Source organism: Corythoichthys intestinalis, chromosome 14, assembly GCF_030265065.1.
Source record: "Corythoichthys intestinalis isolate RoL2023-P3 chromosome 14, ASM3026506v1, whole genome shotgun sequence".
NCBI lineage: Eukaryota > Metazoa > Chordata > Actinopteri > Syngnathiformes > Syngnathidae > Corythoichthys > Corythoichthys intestinalis.
Window position 1 is genome coordinate 53,367,458 of NC_080408.1, and position 16,878 is coordinate 53,384,335.

The 16,878-nt window shown below is 39.5% G+C and overlaps 1 protein-coding gene across 5 annotated transcripts in view; it reads left to right on the forward strand.

Annotated features, from left to right (window-relative positions):
- Positions 1 to 2,651: 2,651 nt before the first annotated feature.
- Positions 2,652 to 16,878, forward strand: part of LOC130929678 (disabled homolog 1-like) — a 257,976-nt gene continuing 243,749 nt past the window's right edge. For all 5 annotated transcript variants that reach the window (XM_057857060.1, XM_057857062.1, XM_057857063.1 and 2 more), the window contains exon 1: positions 2,652 to 2,863. Coding sequence is in view for 1 of the 5 variants with exons in the window: in XM_057857061.1 (XP_057713044.1) it covers positions 2,854 to 2,863 (10 nt within the window). In the remaining 4 variants the exon portion in view is untranslated. The remainder of the gene's footprint in view (positions 2,864 to 16,878) is intronic.

Consider the following 16,878-nt stretch of genomic DNA (forward strand, 5'->3'; position numbering starts at 1 on the left):
CAGCGTTGTTCCAATATTATTAATAATCGAAATGACGTTTAGGTTTTGTTAGGATTTCAACGTTGAAACATTAACTGAGGGTGCAAAAGTGATGACAAATCCACATCGGGTCTCAACGTTGATTCAATGATATAAGATCGACAGCGGAATGTTGATCCAACATCTTTTCAACATCGATCTGCTATCTGGGAAATCTTTTTGATGATTTTTCTAACCATATTACACGTTTTGCATCCAAACAAGAATTGCTGTGAGGAATATTGTTACAACAAAGAACACAACAGGAGCTGTTTCAAGTGAATATATCTGATTGTAATTTCTTTCATCTGAGAAATGTGTCACTACAAGGGGACAAGGTGGACCTAAATGCAGGGGAAACGGGGAGGTGAGGCAAGGTGGAGGAAAACTCAAAAATGTTTATTGATAGTTAACAAAAAATACAAAGTACAAACAAATACAAGGGGCACCAAACAAAATGGAATTAAACTTACAAAGGCAGGGATCCCGGAATAACAAGGGCAAGAACGTTAATGGGACAGACGCTTGGATTCACAATGACCCAACAAGAACAGATAGCACATCGGGAACTTAAATATAGACATAGGGTAACAAGACAATGAGACACAGGTGGTTGATACAAGAGGCACCGGCGGAAGAGGAACAAAGGGAACATAGCGTAGCCACCTCTGCACAACAGCAGCGAATGCATATTCTGACACGTCCATTCCCATCTGCCTCTTCAGTGAATCTGAACAATACAAACAAAATGGCATTCACAAGGAAAGTAGGAAGTCGTGCAACGTTAGTGTTCACCTCTGTATTTTTTTCCCAACGCCGTTGGTGGGGTTCAGTCCAGGGCGCACCGCAGGTAGCAACAAATCCTCGAGTGAATCAATCCCAAAGAAAAGCAGCCTGCACGTAACGTGCAGGGTCGATTACTCGAGGTGCAAAACAATACAATACACAGACCAGTAATGTGCTAGCTCAATAAAAGAATGTAATGTATATATATTGGACGCGAATATAGTCAACACCGTTATTCCTATTACAAGCACACCTCATGTGCTAATGCTAAAAAACACATTGAAAAGTTTGCTAAAATGTTCACCACTCTTTAACATAAAACTGTCATAACAACAGAACTGTTATCACAAATCTTTGTCCATAACAGTATTGTCATGGCTGTTTTTTTTAATTCTACGTCTGGATTTATTTATCAACATTGTTTCTAGCTAACATCAACAACTAGCCCAAATTAAGGAAGCTCACCAGGATAGGTTTGGTTCAGCAAACTTTCCTCTCCGTGGAACTGGACTCGTCTCCAACACCCTCTAGCTTAAAATAAAATGTTAATGGCTAACTTTAAATGATCAGGTAGTTTTATTTTTTTCTGTACAACTTACGTGGTAGCCTCTGGAGGTTTTTTAAACGTCTAACATTCCCGCTTTCTCTTGCGATGAGTGAGTAGATCCAGGTAGATCCTGGCGTACATTGCGCCTTGGTGCATTCAGGTGCATTGCCAAATAACAAATTGATTTAAAAAAAAAAAAAGATTATCTGGTAATTTAACACTAGGTGCAAATACAAGTAGTAATGACAAATGAAGTTTTTTCTACTGTACGACATCACTGCTGTTAAAGGCTCTGATAAAGCATAGCAGGCTTACCTTTAAATATGGCTATTCTTAAATGAGGCGTTTCCATTGGAGTTCGTTCGAGGTGAGTCGCTGTCTTCCCGGTCAGCCAAGAACACAACTATTTTTCGACCAAAACTCCCACTCATCCATAATTTCATGACTTTTCAATCATATTTGGCGGTCAATCATACATCAACTATTTGTCCACATTAGTTCATCAACTATAAAACAATGTTAACCCAACCATCACCTGACATACTATAGAACAACTTTGTTTCAACGTCACTGCCATGTATCATCGATATTTGCAACATTAATTCAACATTGTTTGTTGTCGAAAATTTCAAGGTTAACCATACTGATGATTTTGATGGAAAATCAATGTTTGTTCAATGTCGGTCTGCTATCTGGCTTATTTTACACACACAAAAAAAGACTGCGGATTGTGGCCTCTGACATTATAGTTTGACTTCTAAAACCGGATGAGAGAGAAACTGGAAAAGGAAAGAGGACTCTAGAATTTGCAAAGTATGCTGGAAGGATAACATCATGTGGCTTTACAGCCAAAAATGCATTTTGGTCCCTCACCTCCACCCTATTCGCGGAGAAAAAAGACAAAATCAGGTAGAAAAAAAACTGCTTCCCAGAAAATGTTTGATGAAAACAGTGGATGAGGAGACACCTGCTTCCTTCCCTCTGGCTCCCCTCTTTTTACATATTATTCACTTTGCATTGAATTTTTTTTCCTCCTGTCGCCAGGGATCCATGCAATTTCCCCACCCACTTCACCGCATTTTTTTGTTTGTTTTTTGCTTCAAACTACAGTTATGTAGCCAACAAATAGTTAATCTCACAGGCTGCCGCTGCGATTGGCCGCTACACGCAGGGGTAACCAGGCAACATCAGAGCTGCAGTGAGAGAAAGAGGGAGAGAGAGAGAGAGAGAGAGAGAGAGAGAGAGAGAGAGAGAGAGAGAGAGAGAGAGAGAGAGAGAGAGAGAGAGAGAGAGAGAGAGAGAGAGGAGAGAGAGAGCATTGTCGAAATGTGTATTTGAATTGTAAATGACTCTTACATAGCGATAAAAATGCGTGATTCCTGTTTATGTGGCAGGCAAATGGAATTAACGAATGGATTTTCTTGAACATGCCTCCTGGATGCCTTCTCACGTGAAGGGGACACAGATGTGGATCAAAACGCATATATGTGACTCTCAACTGCATGGAGAAAGGTGAGTGATTTACCGTTACGTGTTTCATTTACGTTACTGTCACAGTGTTTGAGGATAAAGGAAAGCTTGGCACCGTGTCAAAATCTGATGGACGAGACGTGCAAGGCGCTGAAAGATAACGGACGGCAGACTGGTACGCTCAAGACAGAAATAAAAATTCACATAAAACCTAAACATTTTCAAATGGTCTTTTAGTTCTAGGCCGTTATTTAATTTGTCAAGTTAAATAATAACAAAAGGCAATCGCTTTGCTGTAAAACTGTCCCATATCTCACGTATATGTATGAGTCGTTTTTGATGGGGGAAAAAGAGCTTCATGAGGTTGCAAAAATTAAATTAAAAAACAAAAACAAAACAATGAACCCACATAAACCCCCGTCTAAATGCAAAGAGGCCATGCGCTGCGGTTGTAAATGGTGTTCAAATATTGATCATTAACCGGCTCGTGGCTCTGACTGACTGAATGAACGGTGTTAATAAGTGATCACTTTATGATTAAGGAGGTCACGCGTGCTCGCGCAATACGAGAAGAGCTCTGGTTGAGGACCTGTGAGAGAATTAAAAAAAAAAAAAAGAAAACGTGAATGAATGGTCGGATGGATGCACGAAGCCTCGTGCAGTCGTCGTGCATTTTCTTCATACATTGCGCAGAGCCAACTGTCTGTTCCCTGCTCATCTCTGCATAGCATTCAGTGTCATGGTTTTCGAGCAGGATAGACTTCATCGTGGTGTAGAGGCACGAGGGCATGTAAATCAGGCCAGAGTGTCAGCTGGTGCTAATATTTGGACACAGATCATTTGCTCGGCATCAAAACTGATGTCATGGTCGCTTTTTCCCCCTCGCGCCACGAAATGGCACAACTACATTCTAGCGATTGGTTGTGCGCGCGTGCATGTGATGGGTCATTTTTTTTATTTATAGGGTGCTATGTGTTTGCCTGGCACGGCCAGACTGTTCTCCCTGTGTTTTTCAAACATTGAGAGTATAGTCTGGGACCCAGCCCATTAACGGCCTCTCGAGCAAGTACAAAATCAATCGACAAATCAGATTCGTTTATTTGCGTGACGTGTTCTTAACGGGCAACGTCACTCTTCCGCGTCGGAAGTCGTCTCCACAACAACACAGATGGCGAACAGGAGAGCCGAGAATATGTTCCAATCCACGGTAAAATCAGTTTTAAATTACCAAAAACACATCGACACAAGTCATTGACAACAGTCTGTCTCGCGCTAGCCATGTTGAATAAACGCTGCTCTCCTCGTATGTTTACTTCCGCGCACAAGTCCCTCGTCCTGCCCGTCACTGATTGGTCCACTCCGCTGTTTGTTTGCTGTGGCTTGCTCCGCCCTGGAAATTTTATCCGCTTAATGGTGGCCAGACTCAATAGCTGGAACTGCGGTGAGTCTGGAGTACCAGGCTAGCTATGTGTGTCGCCAGTATGAATGAAGACATCAATTGCCATCTATTATCAATTCAAGGCACAGGGTCCTATTGTTAAAATTGAATTGACTTCTGGAAAAAAGTTGTTATGGAATTTTGCTTTGTCCCAAGTGCATTTAATTCAAATTTAGTCTAAAACAACTAATATAAGTAGGAAAAAAATCCAAGATAACTGTTACTATTTTATTGTCCTGGCTAAACTACCTTTAATCATGTGTTGGTTTTAAATTCTTATGCGATAACATCACTCCAGTGGCAGGAAATTCAACTGTGGTAAGCAATTAGATTTTTTAATTTATTTTTTTAGCTTCTTTAGCTTCTTTATAAATCAGGTTTTGCAGTCTTATTAAGGAAGTTCAGAGTGGTGTCCACTCTGTTAAAGGTAAATATTAGGGATGTACCGAAAGTAAAATTTAACTGAATATTGGAAACACTTTGCCAAAAAGCCGAAAAATACACATGCATATAAATAATTTTTTATGTCATTTAAAAATAATAACGTTTCTTTATTTTCCGATAACTACCCTTTGGTTGGCATTGGATCTACAACCCCGGAGGCTTGAGAAATTTAGTTTGAAAGGTGCTGATTCTGAAACTCCATGGGAGGGTGCGGTGGTGGTTAAGGGATTTTCCTGAAACGGGCCAAGAAGGGGCCCCGTGTAACCCTCAGGGGCCAAGTGTTGCTGCCATCTTTGTTCAGTCTTTGTTTTGGTCAACAAGGTAATACACAGAATATCCTGCATGAGGCGGTAAAAACATCTGGTAAAAACTACTACTGGAAAAAAAGAAGCAGTCAATTTTGTAACGATTCGAATTTATCATAATGTGTGCATACAATAAATGCAAGAATACATTTAATCACTTTGTTGTAAAGCCACTTTGAACATAAAAGTAGCATTAATGTTTGACATGCTCTAGAAAAAAATCTTATTGTCGCTCCTTCATAAAAGAAAGATTCGCAGATTGACATGCTTTGTAATAAAATGGGCACCGGTGCACTTCAGGGGCCATTCAAATTAGAGAGGGGGCCAGTGCTCCTGTGGCCCCCCCTTAAAGGAAACCCCAGACGTAAAGACTTGTGGGCTCTAATAAGCCACAATTGTTCTCTTTTACTAAAATATGTTATTAGAAACACATAAAATATTGCTGTTATTTAAAAATTTATTATATTTAGTACGTTTTGACCTATGAAGGGCGCCAAGTTTTAAGCACGCAATGGACGCTCGGGGTGATGACGTAGATTGTCACTGTCCCTACCTGGTTACTGCAATTCCCTCTGCGTGGCGAGACGTCCAACATATGGGCTCATCGGTTATAAGTACTTACTACAATAGTTGTGTTTTTGTTGAGTCTTTTATTACCTTTTCATTGCCTCAAAATAGGTTTTGGAAGGTATACAAAGTACTGGTGTGAGTAAGAACTTTTGGAACGTCTCTATTTGCAGCTGCAACTAATCAATATTGAACAACAAAGGTTGTGAATACGAATGTTGAAGCGTTGGCGACACACAAGATGTTTGCGAATGTTTGAAAAGGGCGATGTTGTTGTGCTGAACCAGAAACAACGTTCTGAGCGGACCAATCACAGTCCTTTGACACCTAGTCAGGATTTTTGGGAGGTGCAAGTCAGGCTACGGCGTAGGGTCGTAAATCGGGTCTGCGTTAACGGCGTAGGTCCATCCTCAACACAACGCAAAAGCATTCATCAGCCTTAACACAGTGAAAGCACCATGAACCTCAAAGTAGGAGGGGGGGGGGGGTCGCATGCAAATATAAGGCAAAATAAAACACTCAAATACCTGCACAAGGTAGAAGTTAGAAGGTAGAAGGTAGAAGTGAACAGAAATGGCAGCTTACCCCTACTGCTTCAGTGCTCTTATTTAAAGTGGTGAACAAAACAATCCAATAATGGCAAAAACACAAAAGACCTCACCGAAAAAGCGGGAGTGTAACAAAGTAGCGATCAAATGCACAAGTGGATGAATGGCGAGCAAACAGCTGGCGAGGAGAACCGCGGCACGAATGCTGTCAAATGCGATCTCAGCTGTCAGTTGACAGCGCCTGACTTTAAGCTTGGCGCCCTTTCGTGGCCAATCAGCGGCGGCGACGTCGTCTGACAATTCGGTAGCGTCATCCCACGTCACATTGGGAGGGGAGGCAGCCAGCTGGCAGAGGTGAAAATCAGCTGACTGGAGGCTTCTCAAAATAAAACAAGTTAAACGGCGAAGGCCGACACCCCCCCCACCTTAAAAAAAAACATATACCCTAGATAATAGCTGTGCATAAGGCTCCTCCATTACAGGGGCGTGATCACATTGTCAGTACCTTTTTTGAGACGAATATCCAGGTTGAAGTCCTAGACCAACACGGACCACTGCATTAACCGTTGGTTGTTGTTCCGCATTTGTCTGAGGAACGCTAATGGGTTATGGTCAGTGTACACAGCGATTGGCTTGACCCCAAGTAAACTTCATAATGTTGGAGTGCCAACAACAATGATAGGGCCTCCTTTGCAATAGTGCTATAATTAATCTGGTAGGCACTGAATTTCTTTGAAAAATAGCAAATGGGATCCTCAATACCTTCCTGGTCGTCCTGCAGCAATACTGCACCAGCTCCACTATCGCTTGCGTCGACTTCAAGCTTCAACGGGTAAGAAAAGTTTGGAGCTGCCAACACAGGGGTGCTGCAAAGGAGAGCGTCACAAGAAGAAAATGCATATCGGCTGGCGGGTGACCAAACAAACGGCACTTTTTTGTTAGTTAAACTAGTGAGGTGGCAACATCATCAGCAAAATTTCGACAAAACCCGCAATAATATCTCGCCATCCCCAAAAATCATCGCAACTCCCGCCTGGTATTTGGCGCCGAGTATTTTAGAATAGCACAGCAAAAATTTGCTACTCATCTGTTGCTTAATCTCATCTCGTAGGACGAATTTGATGATCTCAAATTGATCTCATTCTCTGCTTATTTGTTTCTGAGTTTGTGCTCCTAAGGGTACCCTTAGGGGCAAGTGATGAGACAAAATGAGCGAAGACATCATTGAGACAAAGGAGATTGATTTGAGAAAACCAGATTTGAGCAATATTTGAGAAGAGAAATTCTCTTAATTAAAAATGGAGTCATACTTGTACAGCACCTTTCAGGCACTCAAAGCGCTTTGACTCTATATCCTCATCTACCTGCTGGTGACGCAACAACGTGGGGTTCAGTGTCTTGCTCAAGGATACTTAGATGAATTCGTCAGGACAGAGAGTTGAACTCACAACCTCTGGGTTGGGGAACGACTTCAATGCACTCGATGTGACGCGGCACATCAATGGAAAGCAACTTCAGAAAGAGTGTGTAGAAAGAAAATTGATTATTTTGTTTCAATTAATAATTTATATATTTCTTTGCTTTTTAAAAAAAAAAACTTCCAATTGGCAGACATGTTGCCTGTGAGCCAGTAGTTTTAGCGAGACATCGTCAGCCAGAGTGTTTTGATTACGTCATCAAAAAAGAGGACTAAGGTTCTTCACACTATTTTGTGGTAAACTTTCAGGCTTCGAAACCAAAAACCAATAATGCATTTGCAGCGGCCGATAGTTTTCGGTGCCAAATTTTCGTTCACATCTGTAATTTTTACATTGAACAAGATGAACCAAATGAACCAGATGTTATTTAATAATTTGACCAATTCTAATATTTTCTCGGATTTTGGCGTGAGATGAATTAAGATGTGATTGGACATGTCAGAGCAGACTACTCTCTTTCTTACAATGAAAGAATCTTGAAAACCCAAAATGAGCAATTGCAGATTGGAAGGAGATCCAATTGAGAAATATTTGTGACTGGCACAATATACTGGACTGTCTCAGAAAATTAGAATACACAATATTCTAATTTTCTGAGACAGTCCAGTAAGTTTGCTCCGCGAGATCAGTAAAAGAGGCAGCTTTGAAGAAATAAAATACATTGCTCATCCATATCTTTTACTGAGACATTATAGAGATCGTGACTCCAAGTAAGGAGATAAAATTGAGACACATTTGAGATTGACACAAGTACTCACAGTTGTCTCTTGGTGAGATCTTGAAGGGAGACAGCTGTAAGACTTTGTTGAAAAATCATACCAGTAGAACTATTCTCAAGACCTTCTCATGTAATGCTCAATATGAGACTTGCTTCTTAATTTGAGAAAACTGAGAAAACCACTCTGGTCTCGATTATTGCTGATTCATTTCTCAGAGATGTAAATGAGACATGAACAAGATCTCATCTTCAATTTTGCTCTGCTATGGGATGAACCTTTTCCTCAATAGGACGCACCTGGCCCTGCCCCACCTCCTTTCCCAAAAAGCTGTGGTCTTTCTGAATTCACACTTAGCAAGATTTAATGTAAGATTAGCTCCCCTAAAACGGTCAAAAACTTTTTCGAGCACTTGAAGGTGTGCAGACCAAGTATCGGTGTCGACCACCACATCATCATGGTACACCTCGCAGTTATCCATGCCCCCCGTGTATTATCCTCTGGAAGGTAGCTAGGGCATTTCGGAGGCCAAAGGGCATGACCGTGTATTGTAAAAACGCGTCAGGCGTGACAAAAGCAGAAATTTCAGAGGCTCGAGGAGTTAAAGACACTTGCCAGTAACTTTTTAACAAGTCTAATTTTGTGACAAATGTTGCTGCACCAACCCGGTCAACACAGTCCTCCATACGAGGTAAGGAGTACGAATCTGCTTTTGTAACGCTGTTTGCTTTTCTAAAATCTGTACAAAAAAATTTGGTATCGTCGGGTTTCGGAACTAACAGGCATGCACTAGAACTAGGGACAGCTAGACCATTTTCTAAAAGATATTGTACCTCTGTCTGGTATAGGGCACGTTTTGTGGGGTTCACCCAGTACGCATGCTGCTTAATCGGCGCGTGGCCATCTACATCGACGTCATAGGACCGCATTAGGCCACATTAGAACCCGATTCGTTACATTATTACAGGAAATATTATTAATGTTGTATCATTCCGATTCCTATTTATAATTAATGTGTTTTGCTACGTGTAATTGCCATTTGTAATTGTACCAGCAGTATTTATTAAGGATTTAGTGTAGGTTTTTGGGCTGTGGAATGAATTAATGGAATGATAATGTATTCTTATGGGAAAATTCTGCTCGACATACGACCATTCTGACTTACAAACAAGGTCCTGGCACAAATTAACTTCGTATGTAGAGGTACCTCTGTATTTGCTAAGAATGTTACATTTTTTTAACGCTATCAAACCAGCTGAAGGTGCACAACAATAAATATGTGCAGGAGAATATTATTTAACATCACAAAAATTAATTAGATTTTGTAGAAAATATAAAGATAAAAGTTCACACACATGGAAAAGTGCCACTCACAATAGAAAGTGATTTAATTAAACGGCTAAACTATTAAACATCTTGGGATTCTTTGCACATTAAAATCAGTCAACCCTATGAGAGTGAGACTGTTAACTGATCCAATCCCCACCCCCACCTTCTCCTTTTGCGGTGGCGTGCAGACAAAACTGTTGCAGCACAAATGAAAATTTTAATGGTACAAACAAAGCACAAATAACTGACACCATTTTTAGCCGGTTTAGTTTAAAATGGGGACCTGGTTGACCTCAGATCAATCTATGACGTAATTGTGAATATCTAAAAAAAAATGATAGCAGCACAAACATAATTTTTTATATAAATTTACGTCTGATGTGGGGGGGGGGGGGGGGGCATCACGGAGGTCTCCTGAGCCCATTACAATCTGACACTTGACTGTTGCTTCCATGACAGAGGCTCTCCATCTTGCTACAATGAGGTAAACCAATTAAAGTAACTGTGGTTAAACATCCTGACCTCAAATACTGCCACTTCTTTCACTTTGGTAGGCCGCAAAGGGAAAAAAAATGAACATGTGCAAAACGCACAAGTTCTTTTTTTTCACTTTCACACCTGTATTTGTGTTTTACTGTGTACTGTATATTTTGCTCCTATACTGTTTTCCTAAAAGAAGACCTAATTGTCTTTCTAATGTGACATGGAAATATATATATTTTTTAAAAAATGGATAAATTGCCATTAAAATTGTTCCAATTGAGTAGTCACTACTCACTTTGCTCGCATCCACCACATGTTTATATTTACAAACATCTTTTTGGTCTTTACTACACTGCTATGACACATTTATAAAGTGTACGACTTTCGTGTCATTTGTTTTTATAGGATGTCATTTGGATCTAACAGAGTGGACACTAAAAAGGAACAATTTGTGTTAACATTAGTCCTCAGCCTTGCTTTGCTAGTGTAACAGCTAGCATAAGTTTGGATACTTGATGAGAAATCTCTAATTTTACAAATAAACCTTTTGAAATTATCCAATTATGTTAATTTCTTTGATAGATAGCTTTAACAGAGTGGGCCTGTTATGACCAACCACACAGAAGATACTACATAAAGCTGAAAATTGGATTGGTAAAAAATATAAAATCACACACATTGCTTATCACGGTTGAATTTCCTGCCACTGGTGTGACGTTATCGCAGAAAAGTGATGACATTAAAAAATGGGGAATATTTTTAAAGGGACAGTAACACAAGTTAACAGACTGGACGGTGACATTGGGGAAAAACAGAACACTTTTTTAAAAATTATATTATACGTTTTAACCCCTTCAGACCTAACTAAGCATGCCGTTAAGGTTTAAAAAAAATATATATATATACTGGACTGTCTCAGAAAATTAGAATACACAATATTCTAATTTTCTGAGACAGTCCTGTACATTAATCCACCATTTAAAGCAGGGGTGTCCAAACTTTTTGCAAAGGGGACCAGATTTGGCGTGGTAAAAATGTGGGGGGCCGACCTTGGCTGACGTCCTTTACATAGAACAATATACAGGACTGTCTCAGAAAATTAGAATATTGTGTATTCTAATTTTCTGAGACAGTCCAGTACATCATATGTTTTAACCCCTTCAGACCTAAGCATGCCGTTGAAGGATATGACTCATTCGTGTCTCTAAACCAATAAATACACAGAATTTAGTTGCTATTGCCACTTCTGGGAGGTGATTGGATGAAACAAAAATAATAAATAAAAGGGTCGGGGTTATTTTCAACACAAGCTGTATTGTTTGCAATGTCTTTTGGTCCTTATTGCCTTAGGGTTCTCTCGCTGTGGAGTGTCTACTGTTGCGTGCAGGAATTTATGTAACATTTCCGGATTTGGGAAGCGACCATTAACGGGGTGCAAAAAAAGTAAAACAAAAAAAACAAAAGCGAAAATTACCCTTGCAGTTATGCGTTAATAATGACATGGTTGTTTTGACGAACTCGTTCAGATTATATTTGAAAAATTACACTGAAATCCAAAAGCTCTTCAACTTCTCTTCAAGAGAATTCAACATTGCTGTCCAGTCCAGTCCAACAGAGACCCGTTGTGGCTATTCATAGTATCTTTACTGGGACTGGGCTCGTGCGTAAAAGTGCCACTAAAACTCTTTAAATGCTTTCTCCTAAATGTGTATTTTACCTCGATATTGTTATTATCACAATGATTAATGTCTTAGAGCCGACTGCCACCGTTGAGAACGTTTTATTCATTTTCAAGCAATGTAAGCAAACAGTCTGAGCTGCTCCAGCTTTTATTTTGTTACTTCCAGTCTCCAGTCATGTGAATTTGCATATTACGCTAAATATATAGTTGCAACCATTTCCAGATGTAATATTTAAATTTAGTATTTAGATTTAAGATTTAGGATATAAATATATAATTCAGATTTAAAATAAATATTTCTGATATAAACTTCAGATAAATATTTAGGATATACATATCAGATTTACATTTCAGAAATACATTTAACATATACATTTACGATTTAAATAAATATGTAGTTCTGGATTTACACATTCAAGTCCAATACTTATTATTTAAAAATAAATAATTAAGTTGCTAAACAATGTTGTACATGTGCGAATAAAAGTGACTGTAAAAATTTCACACCACGTTTTTAACACTGTGTGGCGCTAAATGTGAGAAAATGTTGTCGTAATTTTCAGCATGTTCTGCTTTACAAACGGGGCCCCATACCATCTTTGCTATTTTTGGCTCTTTGCAAATGGCTGACCAAATGCAACTTCAAAAAGGTACTCGTAAAGTACCCATTTCTCATTAGAAACACATTAACATTAAAGTTCCTGTGACACTATAAATTAAAAAAAAAAAAAAAAATCTTAAATGGCATTACTATTCAAATTAAAATCATATTTTGAGAAGATTCGACTATAACAACCATTTGGCAAAGCGCAGATGACGTGAAATGAGTTGTCATTATAGCGGTCTGGTGCCTCCTTCTGGGTGATGACTGCGACGAAAGAGTGATTTCAGCGGATTTTGTATTGAGCCCAAAGGAGGAGGAAGCGTTTTTCAGCGATTCTGGTTCACGTGTTGATCTTTCAAGTGATATTGTCGATCCAGAGGAAAGGGTGGAGGAAACCTGTGTATATGTTTGAGTTAGAGATGTCCCGATCTGATATTTGGATCGGATCGGACGCCGATATGGGCAAAAAAATGCGCATCAGTATCGGATCGGAACACGGGAAAAATTCCGATCCAGACTTCCGATCCAGTTTTTTTAAAGTCCAGTCCGGGTTTTCCAGCGCACAGATTTACATAATCCATTCCAGTTTTTGCTTCAGTTTCCCTAAAATCCGGTCCATATTTTAAGGCACACCTTCAACACACTACATTTACATTACCGTCTCCCAATTTACCGAGAGACTTTATTGGTAAAAATGTCAGCTGTGTGGGATCATTTCACCTTTAAAGGACGACAAAGACGAAGAGGCAGAGAGCAACATATGCCACAGTAAAGTCAAGCGTAGTGGTAAAGCTGTAAGAAGTTTTAATACAACCAACCTAATCAAGCATTTAGCGAAATACCACCACAAACAATATGAGTATGTTAAGAAAACCGAAGACAAAAAGAAAGGTCCTACGCAACTAACACTGGCAGAAACTTTTGCTATGCGTGACAAACTGGCACTCGACAGTCCCAAAGCCCAGGGAATAACAAGAGTCATTGCCGAAGAATTCATTCTGGATGACGAGCCATTATCTCACGTGAGTAAAGACGCACCATCCAACACGCGATTCACCCGTGGAAGTTTCGAGAACGATTCACAAACATCCAAATTCTGATTATTGAAATATGTCAAGTAAAGCGGAACTAATACACAGTGCGGTCTTCGGGACGCAATGAGAAACTGACCGCATTGCGTCCCGAAAGTAAACATAACTTGTCTTAGACCCGGGTAATGCCAATGCTCAACTCACGGCTTTAGCTCAACTCATGCCGCTGGATAAAAAACACAAGAACACCTGACTGCTGCTGACAGCCGCTACAAACTACGTCAACGTCATTTTACTGGAGATAATAGATATCATATGTATATAGAACCAGATGCTACATGATAGACTTGACTGCGTTAGCAACATTGAAGTATTGAAAACCAGTTGCGTTAGTAAACAGCCGCCATCTTAAAGCAGAAGACTTCCCTAGTAGGCTGTTGTGAACCTTCCAAGCGAACCTAATTAACTTTTTATCTAAAAAACTCCTAAATCGTCAAAATCTTCAAATCGTCAAAAAGTTTTAAAACTTTCACATGTCGAAAGTAGACAGAAGGGAAATTATGGAATAACGGGAGCAATTTTAACAACTTTAACAGTTGAGTCGCAAAATTAAATAAATTGAATGTAGTTTAAAGCTGCTGATACAGAATGGGGACTTGAGTATTTTATTTACTGTTTTAAAATGTTAACTTGATACTAAAATAGTCGTTTATTTAAACCTGAGAGGCTTTTTATACAATTTTTGTAACGCATGTATGAAACATTAAAAACATCTATTAGTTTGGGGGATTTGTAGGATTTTCCATGAGGTTGTTGGTGTGTTTTGCTTTTTTAACCCTAGAACACTAATGTTAAATTAGTTACTCCATCACTAACGTTGGGTATGTTTTACCCGATATATTATCCCTGATAAATTACAGTTTTCATCAATTTATGTTAAAAGTGAAAAACTGTATGCCAAATTGTAGTACTCTTCTTTATTTTACCAATTTACAATAACACATAAAATAAAAAAGAGGTACCATGGGGTACCCTTTAAAAAGGCAGCAAAATTTTTGAAAAATCAGGAAGTCCTTAATGAAACATTTCCTAACAAAAAAGATAATGGAGCTTAGAACTTGCTCTTTGGTCCACCCATTCCTGGGACATGTGAGCCTAGTCTGGTGAAGGCACAGTCTTCCTGCATCACTGACAACTGAGAGAGAGAGAGAGAGAGAGACAAAAAATGGCATTTTTTGAGAGGGGAAAAATTACCGAATTTTATTGAATATATGCATTTCCTTGGAAATTAGCATTAAGTGATGTTTATTCATGGTCATTATACTAATTGATGCAAATTATAGGACGTCTCTAACTTGCCTTATGTCTTACATGCAGTCGGTACAGGCAGGGTAGTAATGGCGAGGGCACACTGGTCGACCATTTGTCTGGTGGTATGGTCACCACACTCACGATGTCGTATTTTTTTTCTCTTATGACCTGAAGTGCTAGGCTCAATGCAATCACTATCATCCTCCTCATCATCATCACTTGATTCAGGTATATAGTCTCTATCACTGTCACTGTCATACATCACCTCTGCTTCCACATGATCAACATCTTCATCACTGCTTTCCCTGAACAGAAGATCTTGTATTTCCTTCTCTGTCAGGTATTTTACTGGTTTTCTGGACATCTTTTTTCTCACTCCCTGAGTGCTACAACTTCACTTGTAGCTAGCTAGCTAGCTAAAAGCTTCGCTCTAGTTGAAAACAAAAGAAATCTGCTCAGCTAACAATTAAAGATGTAAATTAACATTGGCTACGTGTTACTCACTTGTTAGCATGCCAGAGTAACCAAGCTTGAAGCAGAATGGCATCTGTGGATGAAATGGGGCAGAGTATGCGGCCAGTCTGAATGTTGTTTCTCTTGAAAAGTGTAAAGAGCGTCTGAATTAAACACACTAACACTAACATCGAGTAAATTTCACTCATACAATATTTACTCTCTATCACTAACGTCGGGTGAAAATCACCCGAACGCATGCCTCTTGAGAAAACTATAGCTTGGAGGAAGGAAACAAATATACCATTAATGACATCAGTGAGAAGCTTGAAGCTACCCAGGAACCCATGTAACTAAGATAGCAGCAACACAATAAAAATCACATGACAATGACTGTTTGGGTGAAGATCACCCAGGTTTAGTGTTCCAGGGTTAAGACAGTTTACAATATTATTTGCACGTTTTACTGACTGACTATGCCATTTCTGTTTGTTATTTATTAAGCCTGTCGCAATATGCAATAATTCCATTTATCGCACGGTAAATAAAAATGAAGGCGGTAATTTTTCCGCTGCGATTTATCGCCTCGTGTGCACGTGCGTGCGCGCGTGCGGCTGATATGCTGTTAAAAGTTCGGCTTCCTTGTTACCAACTACGCAAAAAGCATTTTCGTCCTGGGTCCGGTAAAAAATAGTGCCGGAGCCAATTTGTTCCCATTATATCAACGTTATACGTTATACGTTCAATGTATACCGGCCCTGTCAGTGCTCCGGATTGACTGCGGACCATCTCCGCCGTGCTGGAGCCCGCCGGATGGTTTAGGCTATTTTTTAGTTTAGTGCAGTTTAAGTTTAGTGCAGGTGGAGAAAAAAAAAGAAAAGGTGACGCTTACCATTGAAATGAAGATGTAAATAATAGCAAAATATAAGCATGGTGTGTGCATCCATGAACTGGGCCGACAATAGGGCCGTAGAATGTCGATCTCGGCTGGTGGTCCTCCTCCGATCGCCAGTCTTTATAAGTTAAGGTGACAGTTCTTATTGTGGTAACATCGCCAAAGAAATCGTCAGCTTCGTCAGGTTTCTAATCATTTATTCCATCAACTCGCCGAGTGTCCACTGCTGTTGATGCCAGGATCGAAGCAGATAGTAAAATAGCGCTCTCCTCCTACTGCTCACCGTCAGCCCCACGGTGCGTTCAGTTGCAGCAAAAAAAGTCCGCCACATTAGAACCCGATTCGTTACATTATTACAGGTACTGTACTGTATTATTATTATTATTATATTATTGTTATTCTGATGTTATTCTAATATAGACTGTATTCTCACAGTGTTATTGTAATTTTTTTTATTTTTTTTTAAATTGAGGAGTTTATGAAATAAATTATCGCACACTAAAATTTGTTATCGCGACAGGCCTATTATTTATAATGTTTTGTGTTTGTCACTGAATAAACAGGTCAGTTTCTTGTTACCAACCGTTGTGTGTTATTCAAACTCACATAATTCAGCTGGCTAGTTGTTAATTCAGCTGGCTAGTTGTTATCAAGAGTACTAAAACCTTTTTCAACTTGAATCTAAGTAAGGAGGCTAAATAACTTTAAACTTTAACACATGTTCAGATAGGTCGGTATCGGATCGGAAGTGCAAAACAATATCGGTATCGGATC